Genomic DNA, 22,971 nt, shown 5'->3' with positions numbered 1-22,971 from the left:
TCATTTTTCTCTTTTCTTATACTTTAGATTGCCAACATCCTAGATAGCCATGCAGCCACACTGAACCGGAAATCTGAACGGGAAGTCTTCTTCATGAACACTCAGAGCATTGTCCAGCTGGTGCAGAGGTCGGTACATGGAACTCCAGAGTCCCAGATCTGCCCGTTCCCACAGCTTCCTTCCTTCTCAGCGATCACAGAGAGGTTTGCCTTCAGGTCACCTTAGAGAACTTAGGAAGCACCTCTTATCTTAGAAAACACCTATGCCTACTAAATACGTTAGAATTGTGAGCTAACCCTCCTACTCCGCGTTTCTGATGACTTTCTATTCGGCGTCTTTCCTTCAATTATTAAGGCATGAATCTCACTGTTATCTTTTTTCCTTACAATTTCCCGTGAACCCCTTTATTTTTCTTCTGGCATCAGGCCCTCTTTGACATTTACTCTTATTAGCTCATGGGATCAACTATTGGGATAAAGGTATCTTCACAGGACTTTTGCAACTTTAAGGTATTCATAAATTTTTCAGATTTCCCTTAGCCATTTCAAGGGTGTGGTGATCATTTTTGCTTAGCAATGGGGCACTGAACCAGTGTGTTGTTGGGTAGGGCTATCAAGTGGTTTTGGTTTTGTTTTCTCTTTCTCTCTCTTTTTTTCTCCATTTCTTTATAAGAAAAAAAAAGTCTTGTCTGTGGCCACATTTCTTTTAGACTTGGACTTATGGTATTTATTTATTATTTTTGGCTGTGCTGGGTCCACGTCACTGTGCATACACTCTCTCTAATTGTCGTGAGCAGGGCTACTCTCTTGCTGCGGGCTACACCAGCTTCTTACGGCGGTGGATCTCCTGCAGAGCTCGGGCTCTAGGGCGTGGGGGCTTCCGTGGTTGCCGCACAAGCGTAGCTGCCCCACGGCATGTGGGTTCCTCCCAGACCAGGGATCGACCCTGCGTCGCATGCACTGGCAGGCATATTCTCAGCCACTGGACCACCAGGGAGGCCGGCTTGAATTTAAATTGACCTGGTTAATTGATTCTAGACTGGCTCCTGTCCTGTCCTATATGCACGGGGAAGGCCATTCTATAGGAAGCCTAGTAAGCTTTGGGTTTATTATTTCATGGTTGGCTATTTAACGGTGTTAGCCTGTCAGGATTTTCTTCTAGACTTGAATTTATGTTATTTATCTATACCTTCCTCTCTCTACCTAGGTACCGCAGTGGCATCCGAGGACACATGAAGGCTGTGGTGATGGACCTGCTGCGGCAGTACCTGCGAGTAGAGACTCAGTTCCAGAACGGTAAGCTCCTTCCTGAGGCTCTGTACCCGAGAGCGTCTCCTTCCTGCGGCTCTGTACCCGAGAGCGTCTCCTTCCTGAGGCTCTGTACCCGAGAGTGTCTCCTTCGAGCGCTGACCGAAAGCTGAGCCAGTCCATCCTGTCACCACCACTTGACACGAACAACCGTCTTCCTCCTTTCACCAGTCCCTTGAAAACTAAACTGCTCTGTCCCACTAGCACCAAGAAACAACAACAAAACACAGCTTGATGAGGCTGTGAATCAGTGTGCTTCTGCGAGAGGGCTGACATAATTTTTGTAGTAGAGATTAGCATTCCCCATTGGCCTCTTCTTGACCTTGTGTAGTGAGGGTTAGTTGAGTCAGACCAGGCTGAAATTGAGAAAGCCTACGAAGAGCTTGCCTCTCAGCAGCTCATCCATGGAATGAACCACAGGCATCTGAAAAAGGCTCAGATCTTCCAGTGCTTTTCAGTGTATTGTTTGGGTGGAATTTATCCGTCGCTTTCTCTGTATAGTGTCACTAATGACTTACCACGTCTCTAAAGCACCGTGGCTAAGATTTTAAAGCTCCATACTGCGGATCCTGCTTTCTGCCACAAGATGGCAGTGAAACGCCACAGAGTTTGAAAGATTGCCTCTTCATGCTCTTTGCTCTGTTTCGCTCACTTTTCCATCTTTAAAGGATGACTCTGCCACTCATGACAAGCAGAAATACTCAAGTAAATATTGCAGACTGAATCTGGCAGTGAGTAAAATAATACGTCACAACCCAGTTGTCTTGATCCCACAATTGTAAGCTTGATTAATATGTGAATCATTTATCATGTAATGGATAAGAAGAGGAAAAAACATGGCCATCATCTTAAGATATGGATGATACAAGCCTTTGACAAAATTGAATATCCATTCATGATAAGTCCTTGGCCAACTGAGAATGAACTGGTACTTTTTATCATGTAAAGTTCTCCTACAAAAAAATCTGTAGGATACATCATACATAGTGGTAAAATGTTGAAAGCAATCTCTTTAAGATTAAAAATAAGACAAGGATGCCTGCTATCATTACTGCTCTTCAGCATCGTACTGGATATCCCAGCTGCTTTTGTAAGGCAAGAAAAAGAATAAAAAAGAATGAGGACTGGAGTAAAGGTATGGGAAAGAGTACAGAAATACATCAGCCACTATTAGATATGACATGAGGTCTACCCGGAAAGCCTCAAAGTATATTTAAAATCTAGCAAAGTTGTTGGATACAAAAGTCAGTATATGGGGCTTCCCTGGTAGCTCAGTGGTAAAGAATCTGCCTGCCAGCGTGGGAGATACAGTTTCTATCCCTGGTCTGGGAAGATCCCATATGCCACAGAGCAACTAAACCCATTCGCCATAACCACTTAGCCCACTCATGGCAACTCCTGAAGCCCACCCACCCTAGAGCCCGTGCTCCTCAACAAGAGAAGCCACCACAATGAAAAGCCTACACAGCACAGCTAAAGAGTAGCACCTGCTCGCTGCAGCTAGAGGAAAAAAAGCTTGCGCCACAGCAAAGACCCAGCACAGCCAAAATAAATAAATTAATTAAATAAATTGAAAAAGTCAATATACAAAATTAAAATTTTATAGTATAATAACAGTTTAGAAAAATATTCCATTTGAAATAGCAACCCAAAATATGAAATTCCGAGGAATAAGTCTAACAAAAAAATGTGCAACCTTTTTTGGAGAAAGTTGTAATCAGTAGAAACAATAAAGAAGATCTAGATAAATATGGCCTTGGTTTGGAATATATATATTTGCAAAGTGTTGATTCTCTCTGAGTTCATCTGTAGATTCATTGACTTTCCAATAAAAATCTTACTAGTGTATTTCTATGGAATTTGTCAGGCTAGTTCTATAATTCACATGAAAGAAAGGTAACCAAGATTCTTCTAAAGAAATACACTATGGAGGTATTTGTCCAGTTTAATATCAAGATTTGAGATAAAGCCACATTAATGAAGAGATTGTGATATTGGTGTTAGGACAGATTAATGGAACAATGGAACATTGGCTGTTAACCCTCTGTTAATCCAGAGGCAGATATATGAAAAATTACTTTACAACAGGGCAGGTGTTTTAAGTCATGGGGAAAGGATAGTTTGCTACTGGTTAATGGATTATTCATTTGCCACCACCCCTCCAAAAGAAAAAAGATCCCTAGCCTAGACAAGCGGAGAAGGCAATGTTAAGCCACTCCAGTACTCTTGCCTAAAAAATCCCATGGACGGAGGAGCCTGGTAGGCTGCAGCCCATGGGGTTGCTATGAGTCGAACACGACTGAGCAACTTCACTTTCACTTTCCACTTTCACACACTGGAGAAGGAAATGGCAGCCCACTCCAGTGTTCTTGCCTGGAGAATCCCAGAGATGGGGAAGCCTGGTGGGCTACCGTCTATGGGGTCACACAGTCGGACACGACTGAAGCAACTTAGCAATAGCAGCAGCAGCAGCCTAGACAAGATGCACAAAAATTGATTCCAGGTTAATTTAAAACTTAAACACGTACTAAAGGGGCAAAGCTACTCAGTTTTTAGGAGAATACCCTTATGACCTCAAGACCAAGAAGATTTTGTCATGTAAGACCAGCAGGAACAAAGTATAAAGGAAAAGGACAAATAAGTTGACCTCACTTACGAACTTCTGTTCATGAAAAGATCCTGTAAAGAGACTTTGAAAATATAAGCCATAAAGTGGAGGAAGATATTTACAAATTGTAACAACTGAGAAAGGATTGGAATCTATAGAGCACTGCCTTGTGTCAATAATTAAAAGATGACCTAATAGAAAAATGGGCAACATATAAAAAAAAGATAATTTGCAGAAGAGGAAGCACACATGATCACACCCAAATGATCAATGAAAAGATGTTCGATCTTCTTACTAATTAGAGAGTTATGAAACAAAACCACAATAAGGTTGGCAAAAATTTAAAATTCACATCATCTTCCACGACTTCTATAAGTAGAAGTACAAATTGTTACAACCACTTTGGAAAACAGTTCATCAGTATGTAATGGAATTGAACTTATTTATATTCTTCAACCTACCAATTTCACTCTTAGATGACATGCTCTAGAGAAACTGTTACACATGTTTATTAAGGAGACATATACAGGAGTTTTGGTGGCGTCATTATTTTAAATGAAAATAAGACTTAGAAGTAAAGTGATTTGCCTAGGAGTGCATCACAATTTGGTAACAGAGCTAAGCTTTGAGCCCAGGGCTTTTATACCAGAAGGAAATGGCAACCCACTCCAGTATTCTTGCCTGGAGAATCCCATGGACAGAGAAGCTTGATGGGCTACAGTCCGTGGGATCGCAAAGAGTTAGACACGACTGAGCGACTTCACTCACTCACTCACCTGACTCCTAGCTCAGAGTTATTCTTAATAAACCACACTGCCAATTCTATAGAAATCTACCTAAGAAAATTCTCAAGATGTTTCTTCTTACTGCTTATTAATTTGCTAAATAGCATATAAATGTGAACGTGCATATGTGGGTGGTGACCAGTTCTTTTTGCTGCTTGTAGGTCACTATGACAAATGCGTGTTCGCCCTCCGGGAGGAGAACAAGAGTGATATGAACACTGTACTGAACTACATCTTCTCTCACGCTCAAGTCACCAAGAAGAATCTTCTGGTCACCATGCTTATCGTGAGTACCGTTTTCCAGAACCTGTAAGGATGGTTGACGATACGAAAAAGTGTTTCTCCCTGTGATGGCTCTGGTCAGAGGAAAAGCTCCTGCCTTGTGTGATTCTGGGATGGGCGGGGCTTGGGTTGTGGGTTAATAGTTTCTCATGCCCGTCTTTGCCCTTGACCTGAAGGAACCTGCTCCAGTTGGGAAAGAACTGTTCTGCCAATTATTCATATCATTTTTAAAAATTAGTTCATTTTTTTAATTGAAGGATAATTGCTTTATAGAATTTTGCTGTTTTCTGTCAAACCTCGACATGAATCAGCCATAGGTATACATATATCTCCTCCCTTTTGAACCTCCCTCCCGTCTCCCTCCCCATCCCACCCCTCTAGGTTGATACAGAGCCCCTATTGGGGTTTCCTGAGCCATGCAGCAAATTCCCTTGGCTATCTATTTTACATATGGTAATGTAAGTTTCCATGTTACTCTTTCCATACAACTCACCCTCTCCTCCCCTCTCCGCATGTCCATAAGTCTATTCTCTATGTCTGTTTTCTCCGTTGCTGCCCTGTAAATAAGTTATTCAGTACCATTTTTCTAGATTCCACATATATGCACTAGAATATGATATTTCTCTTTCTCTTTATGACTTACTTCACTCTGTACAATAGGCTCTAGGTTCATCCACCTCATTAGAACTGACTCAAATGCATTCCTTTTTATGGCTATGTAATAATACATTGTGTATACGTACCACAACTTTATTCAGTCATCTGTCGATGGACATCTAGGTTGCTTCCAGGTTCTAGCTATTGTAAATAGTGCTGCAGTGAACAATGGAATACATGTGTGTTTTTCAGTTTTGGTTTCCTCAGGTTATGTGGCTAGGAGTGGGACTGCTGGGTCATATGTTGGTTTTATTCCTAGTTTTTTAAGGAATCTCCATACCGTCTTCCATAGTGGCTGTATCAATTTACATTCCCACCGACAATGCAAGAGCGTTCCCTTTTCTCCACACCCTCTCCAGTATTTATTGTTTGTGGACTTTATTATGATGGCCATTCTGACTGGTGAGAGGTGGTATCTCACTGTGCTTTTGATTTGCATTCCTCTAATAATGAGCGATGTTGAGCATCTTTTCATGTGTTTGTTGACCATCTGTATGTCTTCTTTGGAGAAATGTCTGTTTAGGTCTTTTTCCCACTTTTTGATTGGGTTGTTTGTTTTTCTGGTATTGAGTTTTATGAGCTGCTTATATATTTTGGAAAGTAATGCTTTGTCAGTTGTTTCATTTGCTATTTTTTTCTCCCATTCTGAGGGTGGTCTTTTCACCTTGCTTATAGTTTCCTTTGCTGTGCAGAAGCTTTTAGTCAGGCCCCACTTGTTTGCTTTTGTTTTTATTTCCGTTGCTCTAGGAGGTGGGTCATAGAGGATCTTGCTTCGATTTATGTCATCGGGTGTTCTGCCTAAGTTTTCCTCTAAGAGTTTTATAGTTTCTGATCTTCTGTTTAGGTCTTTAATCCACCTTCAGTTTATGTTTGTGTATTAAGAAATGTTCTAATTTCATTCTTTTACATGTAGCTGTCCAGTTTTCCTAGCACCATTTATTGAAGGGGCTTATTCATATCATCTTACACAAGAACTCAGAGTCCTTGACTCCACTTAAAGCTGCCTCATGTTTCCCCATCCCTGTTGTCACTCATGACAGTAGCTTTAAAATGGAGTCTTATCTAGCCAACGTTGTTGTTTAGTTGCTAAGTTGTGTCTGACCCTTTGGTGACCTCAGGGATGGTAGCCCACCAGGCTCTTCTGTCCATGGGATTTCCCAGGCAAGAATTCTAGAGTGGGTTACCATTTCCTTCTCCAGGGGATCTTCCCAACTCGGGGATCAAACCTGTGTCTTCTCCATTGGCAGGTGGATTCTTTTCCACTGAGCCACCAGGGAAGCCCTATCTAGCCAGTGTACTGCCCCATTATCACTTTTGTTTGTTCTATGAATGTGAGCAATGGCTCTCATATCCAAAACTTAATAACAACAAATAACTGTTAGAAGTCTAGTACTGTTCCTTCCCGACTCAGAAAACACTTCAGTTTATTCCTCATCTTCTTTGATCCCTTTCTGTCTTATTTATATGGATGTCTAAGCTCAGATTATTGTGTTAGTAGTAGATACATGCTTTTGTCCCCATAACTCAGTAATTTGAGAATTAGTAGAAAGAGGCAGTGAGAATTGAGACTGGTAAACACGAGTGGGACTGATGCACCTTTGCCCAGTGGGTAGAGTTTCTGTGGGCTGGAGGATTTCTAAAGATGATCTGTAAGTTCTCCACTCGTCGTTTTTTCTCGCTCGTTCTAGGAATCAGAGGACAGCAGGACTCGTCTTCAACACCTCCCCCCACCAGTCCCATCCCACGAACAATCTTCTACTCCATGAACAATTAATTGCCTTGCTGCTACATGTTTGTGTTTTGGGGAGACTATATTACCTTTTGCTCCCGTGGTTTTCTTTCTTGCCTTTTTGTGGGATTGGCATTCTTGGTACCGTAATTCCATCCTTTCTTCTTAGAGGGAAAAAAACTACACATCTTCTGCTATATTTTATTCCATGGTTCAGAGTGAAGGGAAACTATCTGCTTCATATCTCTGGTTAACAACAGTGCCCCTCTCTCAGTTATCTGCCTAGGTGGCTAACTCTGGAGGATATAACATTTTTTAGATAGAGCCACTTTAAAAAATATGTAATCATAGGGAGAGTTCATTACCTTTGCTACCCTAGAATGGCTAGACGGTGGGGAAACCAGCAGATGCATTTGAAAGGAAAAAAAAAATATCAGCACAATGTAATATTTCAACTTCTCCAAGTGATAGGTTTCAGCAAAGAAGATATTACCTTTGACAACCTGCTGATTTTCTTTTTCTCAACTGGAAGAGGGAAGAAACCTCTGACTAATTAGATTTTTTTCTTAAATTTTAATGAAAGGGATTGCTAATTCTCATTTGGTTAAAGCCAAGACTTTCCTGGCAGGAAAGGGCAATGATGAGGATGTGGAAGAATCTGTCAGTTTGGACCTAAAAATGGGGTAGAATTTGCCGTTTTAGGAAGCTAATTATAGTGAGTTTTCATGTTATTATGATTACCTTTTTAAGGACTTAACAGTTTTTCTGCACTAAAAATAGACCAAAGCCCAGAAACCTTGGAGCAGCAGAAGAGTAATGATTGTCCAAGACTGTCGCTGGGTTTCTTAAATTCTAATTTGTAAGATATAGGGGCTCGGCTCGCTCCTTTTGCGGAGTGATTGTAAGTAACGCTTGCCTTAAGAATCTCATTATTGGAACACGGAGCCATATTTCCTCAGAGAATTCTGGAGTAGCTTTGAGCCGGGGCTGTTCATTTCTCAAGTAATCACGCTGGTGTGATGGAGAGAGAAAATGGCAGCTGTTCGGAGCTCAGGCCTTCAATTTTCTTCAGAGTCCAGTCACTCAAGTGTGTAATTACACGGGGGGTGCTGCAGAGGCGTTGGGCCCTGTCAGAGAGCTGGTTTGAGGCTGTGCTTTCTGCTTTTGCCAGTCAGGACAGGCAGAAGCCAATGGGACTCTGGCTTGCTGCTAGTTCTTTTTTTCCCCACCTTGTCGTCCTGATTACTTCTTACCTGCGTGGATGGTACCCAAACTTTCTTTCCAGCAGGCCAAGCACTTTGGAGAAAAGAGTCGCTTGTTTAGTGTTTTGGTTTAGATGAATAGGAAGGAGAGGAGGAGGAGGGGGAGGAGGGGCTGGGAGGAGGGAGAGGGAAGGGGAGGACGGGCTGGGAGAAGGGAGAGGGAAGGGGAGGGGGAAGGGGAAGGAGGAGGAAGGTTGAAGATGTGAACCAGAAAGATGGATTCTTCCTTTTCTTTCTTTTGGCATTTCACATTTGTCTTTTAAAAAAAACAACAAAAGAAAACTTGGTAAACATCTGTAGGCTTTTATATCATTAAATTGCTTTTGAAATATCAGTTGTTTTGACCTCGTCCCAGAGATTTGGAAAACAAGAAGTTAATTGCTGTGACTGAGCTAAGGATCGGCCAGCAGTGACTTGGGGAGCTGGGATGAAGGCTGGGACAGGGCTGCTCTCAGATCTGCCTTCTTCCGGGTGGGGGGTGTCCCATCCCCCACCTCACAGCTGCATTAGTGGGGGTAGCTGGTAAAAGCCATTTCAGCTGTTTGGATTACTCTCTCTAGTGGCCATCACCTGGCTATGGCAGCGTTCCATTCCCCCAGCTTGCATTCTCTGCTGGTTCCCCTTTCTTTGCTTACCTTGGCTTCCTGATCGATGGTTATGTGCCCAGCATGCCCATCTCTGCTTTCTAGAAGTAGGACTGTCGATGGTGTGCTTTGCTGAACTAGACGATGATGTCTGGGACTTTTGAACCTAGAGGGTGGGAATCAAGAAGATCAAGCGTCTGTGAATCAGTGTTGCAGAATGTGGGCTGCTCCGAGGAAGCCACCCTGCCTTCCAGGTGGTGGCATCACTTGCCTCATAGTCTCACTAGCAAATTTCGTCCAATCTTGCGCTGTATCTGGAGAGCAGAATATCAAGTAAAACGCTAAAGTTTTGTCCAGTTTTCTCCATGTGGAGGAACATGGTGCCACATTGAAACCAAAGGAAGTTTATCTTTCGAAAGCTCTTATTTCTTAATTTTATAGGAAAATGCTAGGTCATTGTTTATATTTGCTCAGAGATGTTTGACTCTTTAGCCAAATTTTGTGCTGATGAAAAGGCTCAACCTCTTCACAGCTCTAGACGAAAGAGTATGTGTCTTGTGCCCACCTTGATTCTGAGTAGCCTTCCCTCGCTACTTGCCTTATTTCTGGGGTGGTCCACATGAATGTTTAATGACCCGTGCTTTGCTAGGAGTAGTGGCGTGCCTGTGAGCCTCTGATTTGGTTTAGACTGTGCTGCCCTTAATTGCTCAGTCATACCTGACTCTTGGTGACCCCAAGGACTGCAGCCCGCCAGGCTCCTCTGTCCTCAGGGGTTCTCCAGGTAAGAATACTGGAGTGGGTTGCCATGCCCTCTTCCAAGGCATCTTCCCAACCAAGGGATGATCAAACCCGGATCTCCTGCATTGCAGGCAGATTCTCTACTGACTGAGCCTCCAGGGGAGCCCAGAGCATTTAAACACCCTTCTATCCTTCTCTCAACATAGCCGCAAATAATTTTGTCCAATATATAATAAAGGAGAAAAGTCTTTCTCAGTAAACTCAGGTTTCCTGAATAAGGGTGATATTAACATTTCTTGTTAAACCTGCCCCACAGCATTTTTGAGCTGGTAGGAAGTTGCTGAATGGCACAGGGTTAACCCCAGCCTGGTGCTCTGTGATGACCTAGAGGGGTTAGCATGGAGGAGGGGAGGGAGACTCAAGAAAGAGGGGATATATGTATAATTATGACTGAATTGCGTTGTACGGCAGAAAGCAAAGCAACATTGTAAAGCAGTTTTCCTCCAATTAAAGAATTTTAAAAACATCTAGCTGTGACCGGACGAAGTTGCCAGTCCATTTTTGGTTTGGGGATTGGTGCCTCACCCAGCTGGACAGTAGTTAATGTGTCAAGAACATTGCCCATTATATCACATTCTTCTCATTTTGAATTGCCTTCACATTTTAGGATGTGAGGATCAAGTTGGCTGTATGGGGCTCTCCTGGAAGTCAGCTGCATAACTTTGGTGGAAGTTTTGACATTTAAGCATGCTTGTTATATTTCTGCAAATCTGAGCTATTCCTTGTGATTAGCTACCACCCAGGTTAAGAATGAAAACAAGAAATAAGTGTGTGCTACCAACCTTAACCATTACTAAATAATTTTCATCTTGGCTTGCAGATTTACGCAGGTAAACCCCAAACCAGGGGGTAGGCTCTTTAAATGAACCTGCCTCTCTTCACTGAGGAAACACATGCTGGCACCATCACCCTTTAGTGTTAACTGTTACAGAATGTTCAGCAGAGTCAGATGGGGATGCTGGGCTGTCCAGTGGTCCAAAGGACATCTGTGTCTAGACCAGAGACCCATAAACTTCCTCTTGGAGGTTTACATCTTAGGATGGGTGGTTCTGCTAACAGAATCATCTTCCATCCCTCATGGTTTCTTTCAGGGCCTGAACTCTGTGTTGAGGCTAAGGACAGGAGAGGATTGAGAAGATTACTCTACAAGACACTTTCCTATTGCCAATCTTTTCCTGAGTTCTAGTGATGACAATGGAGAAAATAATATATAAATGCAAAATTTTCAAGTCATGATAATTTTTTTATTTTTAATTTTTTTCTCTTTTATTTTTTAAATTATGAAAGTATGATAACACACCAAGAGACTTGGGATATGTAGAACAAACTCACATATAGTTCTGCTATATATTACAATTATGTTTTTAAGTAGATAAATTAAGCTTTTTAGTTGGAGTTTCAATATCAAACTCTCAAAAATGAATAGAATGAACATACAGAAAAGTAGAGGATATAGGAGTCAAGGCATGATAAATTAATAGAAGTAGTGGTTTATTCATACTGTGTTTGATATTTCATATTCCAGAAAGGTCTGGTTTCTGCACTTTATCACTGGGAGCCCAGGAAGATTGTCAAGTGGTGATCGTGAATGAATAATTACTTCCGTATTATTTTTTTCTAACCTCCATAGTTCACTTTTCTTACCGAAAGCAAGCTTCTCTACCCCCTTTTCTCACCCCTTCTCTCTCATACTAGAAAGAAGAAATGAAAAGGTTTTACTTTTAAGTAGTTTTTGTGTGTGTGTGCTTTAGTTAGAACATGATCTGTAGTTAGACAAGCTGGTAACTCCATTTTTATTTGATTATTTTAATGTAATCTGGAAAGGTCAACCTGGATTGTCCATATCAAATCCAATATAGGTTGAGTAGGTGGCTGGTATTTCTATTTTGTTGTGCTGACTTTTATTGTTGGCTTGTGTTTGTTTTTGTTGTATTGAGAGTTTAGCCTGGCTTTTTGCAGAGTGGGCTTCCCTGGTGGATAGCTGAGTCTGTTACCTAGGACATCACTTAGGTGTTGGGATCTTTCAGAGGGTAGTTCTGAAGACTGGAGTAAGTACCTCAGAAAGGATTATCTTTCTTAGGTAAAGAGGGATTTAGGTAGGAAAAGTTTATCCTGTTTTCCCTACCCACTGTTATCTCTTCTTTCCTTCCATTTTGTTATGGTCTTGTTGCTGGTGATTTTATTCATTTTGTTTCTTGGCCTCGCTGTGCAGCTTGCAGGACCCCAGTTCCCCAGAAAAGAAAAGAAAGTGAAGTCGCTCAGTCGTGTCCGACTCTTTGCAACCCCATGGACTGTAGCCTACCAGGCTTCTCGGTTCATGGGACTTTTCAGGCAAGAATACTGGAGTGAGTTGCCATTTCTTTCTCCAGCGGATCTTCTTGACCCAGGGATTGAACCCGGGTCTCCCATGTGGGCAGCTGCTTTACCCTCTGAGCCACCAGGGAAGCCAGGAATCAAATCTGGGCTCTCAGCAATGAAAGCGCAGAGTCCTAACCATTGGGCTGCCAGGGTGTTCAAGTGCTGGTGATTTTGTATATTCCCTTGAAATTCTGTTTTGCTCCTAAGTTCTCAGTAAAAGATGAGACTTCATTATATTTTCTCTCTACTCTTTCTTTTGTGCCCTGGGATGGGACGAACAGGTCCTTCAGTTTGTGACCATATGCTCAACCAAGCCCTAAATTTACAGTCACTTTCTTCTTCCACTCAGATGAGTGAATCAGTTCAGTTCAGTTGCTCAGTTGTGTCCGACTCTTTGTGACCCCACGGACTGCAACACGCCAGGCTTCCCTGTCTATCACCAACTCCCGGAGCTTACTCAAAGTCATGTCCATTGAGTCAGTGATGTCATCCAACCATGTCATCCTCTATCGTTCCTTTCTCCTCCCACCTTAGATTTTTCCCCACCTTAGATTTTTCCCAGCTTCAGGGTCTTCTCCAGTGAGTCAGTTCTTCACATCAGGTGGCCAAAGTATTGGAATTTCAGCTTCAGCATCAGTCCCTCCAATGAACACCCAGGACTGATCTGCTTTAGGATGGACTGGATGGATCTCCTTGCAGTCCAAGGGACTCTCAAGAGTCTTCTCCAACACCATAGTTCAAAACCATCAATTCTTTGGCGCTCAGCTTTCTTTATAGTCCAACTCTCACATCCATGCATGACCACTGGAAAAACCATAGCCTTGACTAGACGGACCTTTGTTGGCATGAGTGAAAACAGTATTTGTACTTCCTTAACTGTAAATACCGTCACGTGGTTTACTACTCTGGAGCAGACCTCTGGTCGTGGATTGGGGAACCAGAAAATAGTTCCTGCTTTAAAACGTGTGAGAGACTGTCTTTCCAGCGTGCTAACGTTGAGTACTCCAAAACCGTTTACCCTTTGACGTGGAAGGTGGTAGGGATTGTAGAAACAGCGCTTGGGGAAATGTGTGTCTGCCCCCAGAGCCCCACAGCTGTACTGCTGTGGTGAAGGACTATAAGGAGGATCCCTGAGATGGGGAAGGTTTAAGATGAAATGGAGATTCCTTAAGAAAAAGGCAATAATCGAGAAAGGGGAAAGATTAAAAGGCAGCAACAGGAAGCCGTTTAGGATCTGGCTGTCTTTCATGTCCTGTTTGATAGTGGGATGAGAGAGAATATTAAAAAAAAGACTAACATATAAAGGCAGTTATTTCAAACTCCAAGTAGAGGGAAACTATGTGATGTGGTATTCAGAACTACTGTTACTGATCGCTCTGTAAATTTCAAGAATGACAGGCATTTATAAAAACTACATCTGCAGTGTTTTGGTTTTTTTTTCAGTTTAGATGAAAATTACATAGATAATGTGTGAATTTAGGGAATAAACTGATATTGCACTGGAGAAGAAATGTTTTCTCAAAATATGATAGAGATTTTTTCTTCTTAAATTTTTTGGAGACTAAGGACCCAGTCTTGAAATTACACCGTGGATCACATAGTAGGAGCTTGGTTTCCCCCTGTAATGCATCTAAGGATTCACCACATTTAGGTATCATGGAATGGTTCTTGGTACAGCAGGAGGATACATGATTTGGGGTATAGAATTGTCAGCATGTGTTTCTAAATGAGTAATTTGTGCTTATGTTTCTGTTCTATACCCTCCTGGAATGCTGGACATTTGGTTTGTGAAATGAAAACCACCAGGAGTGGTTCCTTTTGCCTTATTCTTCCTTCTTTCCAAAAGTGGAAGAGGGACCAAGAAAGCTTTTAGGCCTTATATTATTTAAAACCTATTAAAAGTTTGAGACATCATCTGTTATTTTTTTTACCCAGGATCCCTTGTCCCTTTTTAATGGTCTCTGATGACTTCTGCGTGTTTAAAGTGTAGCGTTGGTTCATAAAGAAATGCATTAGGAATTTTGAGCCTGATTGGCCGAGGGCCTTGGGCTTCTCCTTGGCAGCAGCTTCCTCTGGGATCTCTTTACTGCACTGTTTAGGATAAAGGTAACAGGACGTTTGCATCTTAGGAATCCAGCTGTCTTTACTTTGTTTTTATTTCTTTGTCCCAATTCAAAGTTCTCACCACCTCAGTTCTTTTTTTTAAGCTTCTTATTTTGTACTGTGGTATAGCCAATTTAGGGCTTCCCCAGTGGCGTTAGTGGTAAGGAACCCACCTGCCAATACAGGAGACATAAGAGACGTGGGTTCGATCCCTGGGTCGAGAAGATCCCCTGGAGGAGGGCATGGCAATCCACTCCAGTATTCTTGCCTGGAGAATCCCATGGACAGAGGAACATGGTGGGCTACAGTCCATGGGGGCTGCAGAGTCTAACACAGTTGAAGCGACTTAGCAGCAGCAGAATAGCCAATTTAACAATGTTGTGATAGTTTCAGTTGAACAGGGAAGGGACTCGGCCACACATTTACAAGGATCCATTCTCCCCCAAACCCCACTCCCATCCAGGCTGCCACATAACATTGAGCAGAGTTCAGGGTTTAGTTCTTTTTAACATGAATGTGTATGTTGTCACATTAACAATTAGGATCAGCTGTGTGGGCGGGACCCCACCCTCACTGATGAGCTGCTGAATATCCTCACGGAGCTAACTCAACTCAGCAAGACCACCAACGCGAAGGTGGCACTCCGAGCACGCCAGGTAAGGACGTGAGTTGGTTATCCGGAGGGAGGAACGGTCTTCACAGGCTGGGCAGTCCGTTCTGTGAGCTCTTCCCCAGCACCTTCCAAAGGTCATGCAATTTCCCACATATGTCTCATTGCCTTCAGGACAAATGTTCTCATGTGTTGTATGTTTTTTTAAAGAGAATGGAAAAGATTAACCTCAAATTTCTTTAAAATAGGAGCCCACCCCCATCATAAAGTCCTGTTACCATTCCCTGTTAAGTCAGGTGGAGGAAAGGAACCTGAAGGAAGACAATAGGTTGAATATTTCTTACTTTACAAAGGGAGCTTAGGAGCACCTGAAACTTTTAAGTGTATAGCAAAACATCAAGTGTGGAAAGCAAAAAGATGAAATGACTCTTCGGTGCTGGCAATCAGCGCAGCCCCAGAGCAGTCCCGTTAGTTTCGCCCTGTAGTCTGCATTTCCACTCCAGAAGGTTTCAGCAGGGAAGCCAGGGTTTGGCACTCCCTTTGTGTTTTGTGTTCCAGTGTGTGGGCATCGACAGGGAAGCAGCATTTGAAGCTGTTCAGTGACCTTCTGCTTTCTCTACAATTGTATCCATGTCATTGAATTACTCAAAGTTATTGAACCTCTGAGCGACCTGCTGAGGGTATTCAGGTCCCACCATGTCCCTCTTTGTCTGCGACACTGCTTTCTTTCTCTCTGCCCCTCACATGTATGGGTGTCACGTTCTGATGCCCTCTCCTCTACCGAGTACCTGGAGCTGTCGGAGCAGCTTTTCCTAGTCTGTCTCTCCCCTTTAGAGTCACAAGAGGCTAGCTCGGCAGCGTCCACCTTCCCCACAGCTGCTCCCTGCCAGACCTGATTCCCAGTTAACAGCTAGTCATGCAGTCCCCAGCTCCAGCGGCTTCACAGGGCTAAACCACTTGCACTGATTGAGCTTGATGGAGGTTGTTTACTCTCCCTTCCCTCCCCCGACCCCCCCACTGGAGATCGCTCACTACGCAAATCATGCCGAGAGTCAACTGAGACGCAGTACTCGGTGGCCCTGGCTTCGTGTTACAGGCCCCAGAAGTTGTGGTACTTAGTCTCTGTTTTATCTTTGATGTCTGCACATCCAAATTTGTATTTATTGCTTTTATATCAGAGCTGCCTAATGGGAGCCTAGAATAATCACTCCCTCAGGAACTTAATGCGTCTTATTTTGCTCTCACTCTAGGTTCTTATTGCTTCCCATTTGCCATCATATGAGCTTCGCCACAACCAAGTCGAGTCTATCTTCCTATCCGCCATTGACATGTACGGACATCAGTTCTGCATCGAGAACCTGCAGGTATTCGTGCATTACAGCCCTTTTCTACCCCTCTGCACTGCTGTCCCCTTTATTCCCAAGCATAGTTTAATTAAGTAATCAGTTTCAGTCAATTATGATTTTCTGTGTAATAAAGTTTCATCCCTTGACTTTATAAGACGATTTGTATTTTTTTCTTTTCCCCATAAAAATGCTGTTAGAATTGTGGCATAGCTTAAAGGTTGCAAAGGCTTGCCTTGATGGATGTGTGCTATTGAGGGCTTCACCTCTTGTGCTTTTATCTAGAAAGTATTCTAGGACACAATGAAGTGGTGGTACTGGTTGATTTCTGATATTTGAATCAGATGTATAAATTGGTTAAACGGGGAAAAGCTACTTAAATAATCATGCAATTTTATTTTCATGCTTACTGTCAAGCTTTGTACAGAGCCAATTGTATAAAAGAATACTGGCTAATTTTACTGCTAATTCAAAGAACCTTGACTTGTGTTTTAAACATCATTTTGTCAGGAATGACTTTGTATTTTTCTACTTGGAAATAATGATAATATTATCATACCTAGCCAAGGGAATCTTCTAGCTTTCTCTCAGATTTCTTTCTGGGGAAACTAAGGAAGTGGGGACAGAGTGGGGGGAAGGATATTTTTGTTTATTTGGTTCATAGTTGAAATAGAGTTCAAATCTATGGTTTACCATGGCAGAGTACTGACCCAATATATTAAACGTTAAGTTCGGCTATATGTCAAAAAAGATAATAATAGCCATAAACATTTAATAGCATATAATTAATGCACTGTTAATGCATGTCTGTGAATTTTACATATACTGTCTAACACTCACGACAGCCCTTGAGGATAGGTATTATTATTTTCCCCATTTTGTATCTGAGAAAGCCAAGGCAGAGAGAAGGTAACTTCATGCAAAGAGAAGATAAGTTTATAAGTTTGCAGACAAAATGCTCAAAGTTTCACTAATGCTTCTAATGCTAAATATTGTCCACTGGAATTGTTCTCTTATGGACGTAATGGTTGAAGCTTGTCTTTGTACCTTCCAGAAACTCATCTTGTCTGAAACGTCGATTTTTGATGTCCTACCAAACTTCTTCTATCACAGCAACCAGGTCGTGAGGATGGCAGCTCTGGAGGTGGGTTCTCACAGTAACATGACGTCACCTTTTTCTCAGCTTCTGGCCGACTCCTTTGGCCTGCTTGGTTGTTGTTATCAGTCCTTCTTCTTTGGCCTTAATGTTGGTTCCCAAGAGTAGAGTCTTTTCCTCTGAAACAAATGCTGGACTTTGGTCTTACTTTTATTCAACTGTGCCAACTCAACTAATCACCAGTTTCCGGGTTCCAGTCACAGCTGCCAGCATTTTTCAATTCTATTTTCCAAGTACTTGAATCCTTCCATTTCATAGTGATGAGGATGCCCTGTAACACAGTAAGTGAAAAAATATGTGGCTGATCAGAACAGTACCATTTTGTGATTTGGGCCAAGTAAAATGGATTCTAGTCATATTCTGAATTGTCAAGCAGTTCTTATGAACTTATGAACTATTTCAGCGTGAGAAGGAAAGTTTAATGAACTGTGCTTTAGGTGCTTTACTTTATTTTTCTCATTTAATCCTCCAAATACTTCATGAAGTAGAAGAAAGTAAGACTGAGAGGTTAAGTGACTTGTCTGTATTCACATGGATAATAAGTGGAAGAGTTTGCATTTGAACCCAGCTCATTCTGACTCACGGACCTTGCTGTGTCCACTCTAGCATACTGTCTCATTAAGCACAAAAATTGCAGGCCCCAAATACTGCTGTAAAGTTTGCCAAGGAGGTGTTTTTTGGAGGTGAGGAAAAGGAGTGTCTTAGATGATTTTTATGTGGTGTGACACCACTACAGTCTTCTGCGTGCTCCTTTGGGTTACTTTTTATTTGTATTCTGTGAGGAGACTGTCATGAATCCTACTCAGTAAATACCCAAATTGGAAAACATCTAAGTGTTCTACAATGCTGTTATGCTATTTAATGCAAAGTCTCCTTGTATACCTCACATGATGATAGGATTCCATGTTCCATCGTGTGTGCATGGCAAATTGGCTGTGAAGTTCATGAGGTTGAACTGACAGGTTTTCCTGAGAAATAGCCTGTTGCTGTTTCTTTGAGTCAAGTTAGTATATTTGAGATATTATATGTCAAATTATGCCTTCAGATTTTGCCGAGGATTTGGGTGATATGAACAATGTAAAATTGATTTGGGCCAGTGGGAAAACAGAAAAAAGATACAAGATAGTGAATGAGTGAGACTGTACTTCGGTTGTTTCTGTTTTGTATTTTCACGCCTCAGGTGGCCCAGAGCCGGCACCTCTCATTTTTCTCCCTGTTTGCTTTCATCTTCTTTTTACAAAAAAATTATTTATTTGGCTGCATCGGGCCCTCACTGTGGCCCGTGGGGTCTTCGTTGTGGTGCTTGATCTCTCTAGGTGCAGCGTGTAGGCTCCAGAGGACGTGGACTCAGTAGCTGTGGCACATGGGGTTAGTTGCCCTGGAGGCATGTGGGATCTCCCTGGACCAGGGATCGAACCCGTGTCCCCTGCATTAGAAAGTGGATTCTTAATCTCTGGACCATCAGGGAAGTCCCTGATTTTATATTCTGTTGAAATCATCATGTGTAATGAATTAATAGTCCTGGTTCTGTATGCCCTTCTGCTAATGATCAGTTTCTCTCGAGTTTAGATTAGTGTAAGGGGCTCTCAGCACACCTAGAGGTGTCCAGCAGAGGCAGGCTGGTTTCTTTTCCATTTATAGTCATGGGTATAGTTGTAAGACTCCAGCTGTATTAATTAAAGCAAGGTATTTATGTATGTATTCGGCAATGGGACTTCTGTCAGCAGAGACCACCTTCTTCTTTCTGCACCATACCTCTCTTCAGGACTGTCTTTTCCCTGGGCTAACCACCTCTGAGTTTCTGCTTTTCAAGTGTATTTACTGAGGATTATTTTTTAACCAGGTGTATGTTCGAAGGGCTTATATCGCCTATGAACTTAATAGCGTACAACACCGGCAGCTGAAGGACAACACCTGCGTGGTGGAATTCCAGTTCATGCTGCCCACATCACATCCAAACAGGTGAGTCTGAGCGGGTGCATGCACCTGAGCCAACCAGAGCTCTATCCGGAGAGTTTGGGGGTGGGGGAGGGGTAATGTGTGTGAACGTTCTCTGTGGTTATTTTTTTAGCTAGAAATGTAGAACAGACGATGAATACATTTAAGCCATGAGAGAAGAGCCTCTTGGCAGCTATTTCTTTTTTTTTTTTTTTTTGCTTTTTGATCTTTGACCTGGAGAGAGTATGGTCTAATTTAGATACAAGGTTAAGAGGATTCCATTCATTTTTACTTGTGTTCTGTCATGAAGGAGGCATAGTTCTTTCTCTTTATAAGTTAGAAAGAATTTACTGGTATTTTACTTTCTGGAGTTTTGCCAGAAAATCACATTTGTAGCAGTTTAAGTCAACAGGATATAAAAATATTTTGAGTGGAATGCCTTTTTCCCCTTTATGTTTGCTGTGGGTTGAACCTGAACCAGTTTCATGATCTCTCCAAAAACACACATGTAAATTTAGCAGTTGAAATTCTGTTTTTAAAAATCACACTTCAGAAAGCAAACTTAAATTCCAGTAAATTACTCACATAAGTAATGTGTGATTAATTCCACACATTAATAATGGAATTCCGTGTTAATTCCATTAATTTTACTTTCTTCCACCCTTAAAAAAATGTACATATGGAAATTTGTTTCCGGTTCCAACAAATAATACCAAAATATTGCTTTGGCTTTAAGATGGAAATACTTTCTCTAATAATCTCATTTCTCTTGCAAGTATTCCCAGGCAGTGAAAAACCTAGGAATTTCATCCCCACCTCTAGTCATCTCCTTTCTGTATTTTCATTCTCCTCAGTAATACCACAGGAAATATAAATAGCCACAGCCAGTCTTAAGCTGCACCCCCTCCACTTCATCTTTATGGCCTTTGGTTCTTCACTCTGTGTTACAAAGTACTGTGTCTTTGGGGATCCTTAGTTACAGACAACAGAAATGGTTCTGCCCTGAATTGCCACTTCAGCCAAAGCAATAGCAACTCTTCCTAGAGACAAAGAGGTGTGTGCGGGAGCCTTGCGGCCACTGAATGCCAGCGTTGATCCAGCAGAGGTCAGCAGCCGAGCAGCCGTGTCTTCAGAAAAAAGTACTTGTCTTCTTTGTCTCAGAAGGTCCTTTCACTTCTCTCCCTCGAAAATACCTTATGGCTGGCAGAGAAAAGCATATATCTTTGATTTAGCAAGCATCTCTCAGTACATTTTCGCCTCCGTGGATTTCAGAATCTCATTTTCCAGAAACGAATGGCTGTCCTTCAGCGAGCAGGCAAGGTACTCATGGCACACACGGGCTCAGCACTTGGGCTTCTTTCTTCTCCTGCATTCCTTGAATAATTGTAGAGAACTACACACTATACTTCCCACCCTTTCTCAGGACATTCGCTTTTTCTTCCTGCTTTGGGCAGTGATTTGTAGTCAGGCTGCAGCGCTGCTCCTGATCTCCTTCCCTCCTCATTGCTCCCCTTGTCTTTCTGAATTGCTCTCCCTGTCCTACTTTCTTTATTTGAGGATCTGTGTCCAGTTTGGTGAGGGAAAGTTGGTTGGAAAATTGAGAGGAATGCCTCTGAACTGTTAAGAAATCTTATTCACCTTTCCTTCTCAGGGGTGTGACTCTGGTATGATTATTCTTGATATGGTTTCAAGACTTGTATACCTGTCCCTCCCAACATCCAAGGGGTACACATTCTTCTGGAGACCTGAACAGAATCTTGCTGCAGCCTTGCTGTCTTTCTAAAGTCTTCCTTGGTTGTGTGTATACAGAATTATAAACGTAAACAACAGAAGCAGTATTGTAACTGCTTCGATAAAGACTTAAAAAAATAGAAGGAAAGATAAAATAATCTTTGTGAAAACCAGAGAAAATGCCCAAATTGTTTTAATGCTGTTTTAGATCTAAAGTCCTTTTGTTAGTTTAGTAATATAAAATTTACTGTTGTTTAGTGGCTAAGTCGTGTCTGACTCTTTTGTGACCCCATGGACTGTAGCCCACCAGGCTCCTCTGCCTGTGAGATTTTCCAGGCAAGAATACTGGAGTGGGTGGCCATTTCCTTCTCCAGGGCATGTTCCCATCCCAGGGATTGAACCTGTGTCTCCTGCATTGCCAGATGGGATTCTTTACCACTGAGCCCCCAGGGAAGCCCATAAAATGAATTACCAACTTTTAATTACAGAAAACTGTATTCAATTTTAAGAACATAGTTTATTCACTTATTACAAATTTGCTTGAATTTAGTTTTGTAAGATCTTACATTTTCTTACAAATGTTTCTGTTAACAATTTGCGGTTATGACTTTATCCTGACATCAGTTAGTATACTGCAGTTCAGCTCTGACATGTACCACCTGGCGTTAGATGCCACACGTTAAGGGCTCAGGTCTTCACAAAACTGCCCCTACTTCAGAATGTGGCCACAAGTGGGTTTCCCCGGCTGCCCGTGGTTCTGACCAACTGGCTATAAATTTGGGGGTACCCATGACCCCTTTGAGTTCAGTAATTCACTAGAACAACTTATAGAACTCAGCAAAGTACTGTACGTATAATCACAGTTTTATTATAAAAGATACAGATCCGGACCAACTCAATGAAGAGATACATAGAGTGAGGTCTGGGTGGGTCCTAAACAGTTTTTCCCTTCTTTCCCTGTACAATCCAGGTACCTAGTCCTCCCAGCATATCAATCTGTTCACCAACCAAGAAGTTCCACTGAACTTCAGAGTTCAGTGTCTCTATCAGGATTTCATTACGATGGCACCATTGACTGAATCATCGGCCACTTGATTAAACTCACCCTCCAGCTCCTGTCCCCTCCCCAGAGGTCCAGCTGACCCTCTAGTCACATGGTTGGTTTTTCTACTGAGCAGACCCTGTCCTGAGTTATCTCATCTCTTAACATAAACTCAGGTGTGATCCAAGGAGCTCATGAATAATGAAGGCACTTCTATTACTTGAGAAATTCCAAGGATTTAGAGCCTGTCCCCCAGGAACTGGGGACAAAAGCCAAGTTCTTTATTATTTCATAGACCTACCACCCTTACGAAAGAATTCTTGAGTATCTTAGTTTTAGCTATTTTTGAGCCAAGTTCCAACTTTTTTTCCTAACCTCAGGACTTTTGTTGTTTTCTATTCTTGTTGTCAACAGCAGGCAATAAGCATTATTGTTTCTAATTCTACAGAAGTCAGTTACAGGAGACTGTCTACCAGTGTTCATTCCACTCTCAGTTCAGTAAAACTCAAGGACATGATTGTGTCCACTAACCTCTAGATTAGTGATTCTCAGAATTCGCTGCTAAGTATTTTAAAAAATAAACCTACTGGGTTCCTGGCTCTCAAGATTCTGATTCATTTTGAACCAGAGTCCAGGGGATCACTTTTTGAAAAAGCTTCTCTGATAATTCTGTTGAAC

At 42.1% G+C, this 22,971-nt stretch overlaps 1 protein-coding gene across 2 annotated transcripts in view; it reads left to right on the top strand.

The window, feature by feature from the left end:
* Positions 1-22,971, top strand: part of ACACA (acetyl-CoA carboxylase alpha) — a 240,065-nt gene that overhangs the window by 89,689 nt on the left and 127,405 nt on the right. For both annotated transcript variants that reach the window (XM_052657738.1, XM_052657739.1), the window contains exons 23-29: positions 28-128; positions 1,207-1,295; positions 4,862-4,986; positions 15,016-15,129; positions 16,334-16,447; positions 17,481-17,570; positions 19,426-19,544. In XM_052657738.1, the coding sequence (XP_052513698.1) occupies positions 28-128; positions 1,207-1,295; positions 4,862-4,986; positions 15,016-15,129; positions 16,334-16,447; positions 17,481-17,570; positions 19,426-19,544 (752 nt within the window). The remainder of the gene's footprint in view (positions 1-27; positions 129-1,206; positions 1,296-4,861; positions 4,987-15,015; positions 15,130-16,333; positions 16,448-17,480; positions 17,571-19,425; positions 19,545-22,971) is intronic.

The sequence above is a fragment of the Budorcas taxicolor genome, chromosome 19 (assembly GCF_023091745.1).
Source record: "Budorcas taxicolor isolate Tak-1 chromosome 19, Takin1.1, whole genome shotgun sequence".
Lineage (NCBI taxonomy): Eukaryota > Metazoa > Chordata > Mammalia > Artiodactyla > Bovidae > Budorcas > Budorcas taxicolor.
The sequence above is the reverse complement of the archived record's forward strand: the minus strand, read 5'-3'. Positions and strand labels throughout refer to the sequence as shown.